Genomic DNA, 7,461 nt, shown 5'->3' with positions numbered 1-7,461 from the left:
GTAGAGGGCAGTGTCACTGGCCCTCATATGTGGGATCCAAACCGGGGCCCTCTGGCATCCCAAGCCAGTTCTTAACCATCGCGCCACTCGGCCAGCCCTCAAAAGTTATTTTGACACACTAGTCTTCAGCTGTCCAGTGCAGTAGCCACTAGCCACATGTGGCTTGAAAGGTGGCTAGTCTAAATTGAGATATGCTGTAAGTTTAAAATATACACCGGATTTCAAGGACTTAGCACAAGAAAAAATGTAAAACATCTTAATAGTTTTTGTATTATATGACAAAACGGTAATACTTTGAATATATTGGGTTAAATGAAATATATTATTGGAATTTCGCCTTTTTGTCTTTACACTTAAACATGGCTACTAGAAAAATTAAAATAGTTTGTGTGGCTTTCATTATATTTCCACTGGACAGTTCATCACTAGACTGTCAGCTCATTGATGGTGATAGGGACTGTGTTATACCAGGGCCTGAAAGGAGTTTATGAATGCTTAATAAATGTTTGTTGAATGCATGACGATCCTTTTTGAAAATGAAGGGAAGGGAAGGTACAGTAATGGTAAATTATTGCCCCAAAGCTGATGCTTTTAAATATCTCGAAGAGGCCCTATAAGAAAAGTTTTCCCTTGTTGAGATTGTCTAGTAGGGAAAAGAAGAAATGAGATAAACAAAAGTGGTCACGTCTTAATTTCCCTTCCCCAAGGTAGGAGCCAGAGGGCAGTATTCTTTAGGAGTTAAGGAGGTACTATTGTTTCTTTGGCCTGTGGGCCAATGTAGGGTTTACACACAAACTGGGCTCAAGCCCAGTACTTGCTAAAGTTCCTTCAAAGTGGTTCAACTCAATTCTTTTTTTTATTTCCTTTAAGGAAGAATAAAGGATTGGGCAAAAAAATGTCATAGAACCTTTACTTCCTACACATGCCTGTGTACTCAGATACTTCAGTCTCTTTGGTCATTTATTGACACTCTTAGGAAAAAAAAAAAAAGGCCAAATGGAGTCACTTGCTAAACCATGTCACCAAACCAAAACTTAATAACCAACCTAATCAAAGTTTCAGCCTCTCAGGAGTGGAATTTTAAGTCAATGAATCGTGGGTTTCCTCTCCTAGAACTGTTGTGTTGGCTGGGAACAGAGTAAAGAGGGCGGTTCCCTCAGCCTTTCTCTTCTCTAGTAGTGAGGCTTGGGCTGACTTTCTTTTCCCTAGAATTATTGCGATGATGAGTCCAGAGGACAGCTGGGTCTCCAAGTGGCAGCGAGTCAGTAAGTATCTCCCTTTATCCTTATCCTGGCCTAGTTGTTTTGTTGCTGCCCAGTGGGGGAAGGGCCTCAGGTAGAAAGATGGGCTTGTAGGAAAGACAAGGAAAGTGTCTGGGTGTTGTCATTTGACATTTGTAGCCAGAAGTGATTCCTCGTCTCTTGGAGTTGTAGCATTTCTTTCATCTTTAGCTTAAAGCCTCCATTTGGTCCTTAGCCTTAATTCACTGTCACTGCAATCTCTTCTCTTTCAGGTAACTTTAAGCCCGGTGTGTATGCGGTGTCAGTCACTGGTCGCCTGCCCCAAGGTAGTAATAATCATAATGCTTATTTATTGTACCAGGCTTTGTGGAAGTTCTTTATGTGAATAATGCCAGTTCTCACAAGTCAGAGCGAACCCAAGCACAGAGTTTAAATAACTTGTCCAAAGTCACCCAGCTAGTAAGTGAGGAGCCAGAATTTTAACGCAGCCATTCTGGCTCTGGAACCCTTGCTTTTGATAACTATACTGTGTCTCTCTTTTTCTTCTCATTCGTACCAAGTCATTGCCAAGCACTTGCCTGGCTCTTCAGTGGTAAAAAGCCACCCAAACAGGACTATCTGATGAACAGCCTAGGACAATTTGCTTAGAGCCCCCCTGTTCCTCAGAGTGGCAGCTGAGGGACCTTTCTTCTTCCTTCACAGAGCTGTTTTGTTTTTCTGTGGCAGGAATAGTGCGGGAGCTGAAAAGTCGAGGAGTGGCCTACAAATCCAGAGACACAGCTATAAAGACCTAGCACGATGCGTCTCTGCCAGCGTTTTTGCCGCCATCTCCTGTTTCTGCTTATTTATTGTTGTGAAACCGAATGGACAGAACTTCAAATACTCCTTACTCTCCAATTCCGAGACCCAGCAGACTGTTAAGAGAGCAGCACGGCATATCCCTGGGCCATTTTACCTTCTTTGGACTACTGGTGGGGGTAGGAGTGGTTTGGGTTAGTGGATTAATAGAGTCTGAATCAGGTGGGGAGTAGGATGCTGGTTTTCCTTCCCACAGCCCTGAGCTGCCCCCTTGTCCGTGGGCAGGACTCATGGTCAGTGTCAAACGCCAATAAACATGAATCCGTCGACCCTGACAGATGTCTTACCTCCTCGTTCCGTTCTCTTACTTGGGCACAGTACCAACTCATTTGCCCTATAAGCACCTTCCCAGAGCAGCAGAGGCCCTTCTGCCCCTGTTACCCATCTCTGAGCCTCCAGTGTTGCTGCCTTTCCAGCATGCTTCCTTGGGTCTCATTGGAAAGTCTGTCCTAAGTCTAGGCAACCCCGTCATCCCAGTAGTCCTAGTGCCTGTTGGCTGCTACCTGCCCTCCAGACCCGGGCACAGCATGTGTCCTCTGAAAACCTGAGACTTCTTTGCCCTTTGACTATGTTAAATACTTTTATTTTTCCTTTCTTGTGTGTTTTGTTTTTACTGCTCTTCCTGTACATCAGGGAGGCGCCCATGACCTCCCCCTCCCGCAGTTATCACGTTCCACGGAATTTCCCTCACTGGAGAGACCCTCAGGTGGCTGCTGGGTCTTGCTCTGGCTAGTTTGTGCCTCCATTGGAAGTGGGCCCCTCCTTCCCTTTCTCCAGCCTAGTGGGGGGCCTTAAATGACAGCATGTTATTGGCCAAGGTGAGTTACATGTTTTGGAATTTAAAATTGACCATAAATTCTCAATTTCTGATATTTCCACAAAAAATCCTCTTAGTATCCCCATTTTGATTTCCCGGTGCTTTGTTCGCCACCTGTAAAACGAGAGGGATTACACTTTGCCTGTTTACCTTGGAATTGTTGTGATTATAAAAAAGCAGCAATGTGAAAATTCTAACAAGTTTTATAAAAGGTAAAACTCATTTGCTCTCCTTTTGTTAGCCATTCTTCCGTGTACACAGTGTGTGCACAATCAATCAAAACAGTGGGGGGAGAGTCCCAGAGCCACCCCTGCAGGGTGAGCTCTGACGCACTAGCAGAGGTGCCTGCACTGGGGCTGTGTGTCTCTCAGCCACCTGGTGTTGCTAGTGAGTCAGCGTCTCCTGTTACCTGTGGCCTGGAGTGTGGAGAGTTGCTGACTCTCCAGGGACCTCCCCCCATTTTCCTTGTCCTGGGAGGCCCATGGGAAGGAAGCTGGGGTTGGCCCAGGCTGCTCGTGTCGCCAGTCAGCAGGTCCTCCTCAAACCAGAACCATTTTCTCCGATGCCTTCAAATTCTGAGGGCATGGTCTGTTAATCCCAGTTCCAACTGAGCTTTTCAAGGATTGTCCCAGCCCAGCAAACTGAAACAGCCCTAGGAGTGATGGTTTCTGTTGTTCGATTTCAATCTGAAAGGAGCTTTGGGAAGCAGCCCCACCAGGCTAGAGCTTACATCCCAGAGGGAAGATGTGGGTTTCAGCAAGAGCACCTAAGCCATGAAGCCAACACCCAACTTTCACTGGCCTTTCTCAAAAAGTCCCTTGGAAATCCCCGGTGGTTGTCCTGCGTGTCTGACCCGGACGTGGCTGCTTGGTGAGAATGGAAACAGTTGTGGGGAGGGGAGGCAAGTGGATCTGTGCACAAATAACCACACGCAGGCTGCCTCAGCCCCGCACTGAGCTGAGGCCTTAACTGTCAGCCTCGCAGGAAGCGAAAGACACAGGCACTGGTGGTGTGGGGGAGGGGCGGCCAGCTGCGTGACCGGATTTCACAGACTGCCAAACGGGCCCTGCCTGGAAGCTGCTTCTGAATTCGCTTTCGCGCTTTCTCTGGTGCTTGAGCTTGCTTGTGGTGTCACTCAGCAGCCCAGATAGGAAATAATGTTCTGGAGTCCCATTCTCTGCTGGGAGCCCAAAGAAGCGGGAACAGGGACTGTCGATTCCTCCGGGCTCCCCGGGAGTGGGCAGTGCTGTGTGGAAGAGGTGTCAGGTGCTAGTACTGCTGTCCTGCATTCTCCGTGCGTGAGGGCCATGCCCTGACTGTTGTGCCTGTCAACGTTTCAGCCACATCCTGACTGCTGAGGTCCCACGTCTGCCCAGGGTTTTGGTCTCTTGCTCTAGCATGGCTTCACTCCAAACAGGCAGGACTCCTCCTTAGCTCAATAAGGACAGACTCAAGTCAGGCACATTAGAAACAGACTAGTGACTGGGCTGCCTTCCCCTTGCCTGCTTATTCCTTATTCTCCGCTCCCTACCCACCACAGGCTGTGGGATTAGGGTGCCTCCCCAAAACTGAGGGCATAAGTGGCAGAGCCTTGCCGAATGCGGCTTCGCCCAACACAGGATTGGTAGCTGATAGAACAACGGTCAGAACACTCTGGTCTTGGGGAGCAGTTTCTCCAGGAGTAATGGGGATGATGGGCTGGTGAGAGGCCAAACTCAAGCTGGTCTCCAGGTTTGGGGACTGAGGCCTCACCCCACTGGGCATGGCCACTACCTTCTCCCTCCCAGCCCGTCTATAACCAGCTATTTAATCCTCAAGTCCACTCCTGACACCTGATCTATGTGTGCATATAAAAGAGACAGGTAATGTTTAAGAACAGACTAATAACATCTTACTTTGTCTGGAAGTCTGGTTCAGGTTTAGTATCAGTAAAACCTTTCATTTAAATAACATTTTACAGTTTACAAAAGGGCTTTCATGTCTAGTATCTTATTTGAGCCTCACAAAACCCCTGTGTCATAGTTAACATCCTTATGTAGTGATGAAGAGACTGAGGCTCAGAGTTAAAGTGACTTGGTTATGATCAAGTAATGGAGCCTTAGCTCAAAACATACATTGCCCACACCCTGCTGCTTTTGACATAGTTAGCCCCAAACGCAGGCTCGCTCTCTCCATGAGTCGTCCACTAAACCAATGTGAGTGAGACATTGGCTTGTTGAGTAAAAGTTACATGTCCCTACACATTCGTTGAGCACCCCCGACCACCCTCCATCTCTAGTCCCCGAGTCTAAAATTAGCCAAAGATAGGAGGCAGTGTGGGGAAATGGCCCAAGGAGGAGAAACCTTGGGATTTACTGAAGATGGCCTGTGCTGAGCACTGGGAAACTGGTCCAGTCCTCCAGTTCCCTACTGGGTGCTTGTTGCACTCCAGCAGCTTGAATCTGCTGGCCTGTGCCGCATCCCCCCTAACCTCTCCTTTTCTCTACTCACCACTTCCCTCCATCTGCAGCCCAACCATGGCACCTTCACACCCCACAAGAACACTGGGACTCATGAAGAAAATAACACATATCCAACTTGGGGCATTGTCCCTGCCTCCCAGCCCTGCTGCCTTCGCCACCCACCAGCCCTGACTTCTCTAAGTCACTTTACTTCTCTAAAATGAAGTTTCTTCTCTATACAGTGCAGTTGATAAAACCCTGGTGTTAGGTGGCAGGACAGTAGTTACCTGTGAAAGGTAGGGGTGGAAGAGGGCACGAGGATGCCCCTAAGGTGCTGGTTACAGTCTCTTTTTAGAGCTGGATGCTGGTTACATAGGCTGATTCACTTTCTGAAAAAGTGTTGCGTTATACACTCATGATTTGTTCACTTTTCTATTTGTTATACTTCATATAAAATTTCACTTACAGAAGCAGTTGGCGGTCCCTGTCTTAGGATAGTTGTGAGAACCCAATGCATTAATTTAGGTGAAAACAATTTGAGAGCTGTAAATGACAAAGTGTATGTAAGGGATTGTCATATTCCAAAGCTGTCACCTCTAGAGAAGTTCTAGGTAAGTGTGGCAAGAACGTCATCCCTCTAGCAACGTTGGTCGATAGATGTGCCAGTACACCTATCGTACATAAGTATATCAAAATTGAAACATTTTCCTTCAAGCACCGTGGCTTTTTATTTTAATCTCTGTTCTTTCATTTTTTTATGACATAAGTATATATATATATATATATATATATATATATATATACACTTCCTTGCTATTTGGATGCTAGATTCTAGATGCGATTTAGCCTCTACTTAGCTCATTGTTATAAACCTCCATTTTATATCATGTGGTGAAATGGTTCTGAGACTGATTGTTTTCTGTCTCTTGGATTCATGTCAGCCTGTCAGCTGTCACTTCTGCTGCTCATGTGTGGCTGTCTCCCTTCCAATCTTGTTTGAGCTAGAAGAACAAACAGCCACGCGCCGTAAGAATTGCTGTAGGGTGAGCCAGTAAGACTTAGACTGAGGACGAAAGCACGTGGCTGCCTGCCTAGGCCTTGGGGCTCAGGGTCCTTCACCAGCGGAGGGAGACGTTCTGAGTGTTGGGGTTGTAGAAAGCGTGAGGCAGATCCTAGAGAGCACGTGAGGTCTGGGAGTCATGACTTAAGCCAGCCCTTCACTTTATGGCTGAGAAGACTGAGTCCCAGAGACAGTGGTCAGCCTGACCTCAAGGTGGGGCCCTGCTACTTTGTTTGTCCCATACTGCCTGGCTCAGTGCCTTTTGCTGTAGATGCTGGTGTTTCTCTTCCCTGTAAGACACCAGGAAGCAGGAACTGAGTGCAGAGAGGACTGCCCCATGCTGCTGGCACCAAGATGCCAGACCCTCTGAGAAATACGATAGAAAACATCTTCCCTCGAAACCTCATCATTCCTGTTCTCAACAAGCCCCTCCCCCAAGTGGAGGGCAGGCATTATGGGGTCATGGACAGAGGATTTGAAGCCCAAGCTTTCCTTGGGGGTCTATCGCGCAGCAGAGGGAGGCCTGGGCCTGAAAGAAGTCAGGGAGCTGGTAGGCCCATTTCAAGAACACCTATGCGCTGCTTCCTGCCCGTGCGCGCTCCTTCGTCCAAAGCGAGCCTTGGTGTTACAGAGAGAATTTGAGGGAAGGGAAAGAACAGCTTCAGACATCAGGGTGCGGGGGACCCCTAAGCTTCTCTCCAAAGTGGATTCCCCATTCCTTATTCCCCACACCCCCACAACTGCCACCCTTTCAACCCCAACTCCCATCCCGGAAAATACCTGGAAGGAAGCGAGTGCTCTGAGGCCACTAGCCGGAAGAGGGGGTTTAACTGTCACCTTGTCCCTGGGGGCTTGAGTAACAGAAGGTAGAGAGGGAAATGCAAATCCATGCTTGGGAGAGAGAAGAACTCCACAGAGAGGAAGAGGGTGGCAGCCATTGCCAGCCTTCCTCCTGGGCTTGTGGTCCCAGCAGGGAAGCCTGAGGCAAGGGAATGATGGCAGGCTCTGGGAGAAGCCAGCAGCTGCCTCCACCCTATGCAGGCA

At 48.0% G+C, this 7,461-nt stretch overlaps 1 protein-coding gene and 1 long non-coding RNA gene across 2 annotated transcripts in view; one reads left to right on the top strand and one right to left on the bottom strand.

The window, feature by feature from the left end:
• The window catches only part of SUPT4H1 (SPT4 homolog, DSIF elongation factor subunit), a 3,560-nt gene extending 1,186 nt beyond the window's left edge, over positions 1-2,374 (top strand). The window contains exons 3-5 of the mRNA XM_019636588.1: positions 1,210-1,265; positions 1,514-1,567; positions 1,968-2,374. Of these exons, the coding sequence (XP_019492133.1) occupies positions 1,210-1,265; positions 1,514-1,567; positions 1,968-2,035 (178 nt within the window). The 3' untranslated portion in view covers positions 2,036-2,374. The remainder of the gene's footprint in view (positions 1-1,209; positions 1,266-1,513; positions 1,568-1,967) is intronic.
• On the bottom strand, positions 2,083-7,461 carry LOC109379727 (uncharacterized). The gene is made up of 2 exons (XR_002123261.1): positions 7,198-7,461; positions 2,083-4,345 (listed from the first exon to the last, which is right to left on the bottom strand). It is a non-coding gene; the product is annotated as an uncharacterized LOC109379727 (long non-coding RNA).

Source organism: Hipposideros armiger, unplaced genomic scaffold, assembly GCF_001890085.2.
Source record: "Hipposideros armiger isolate ML-2016 unplaced genomic scaffold, ASM189008v1 scaffold_29, whole genome shotgun sequence".
NCBI lineage: Eukaryota > Metazoa > Chordata > Mammalia > Chiroptera > Hipposideridae > Hipposideros > Hipposideros armiger.
This window is presented reverse-complemented; position numbering and strand designations above follow the sequence as displayed.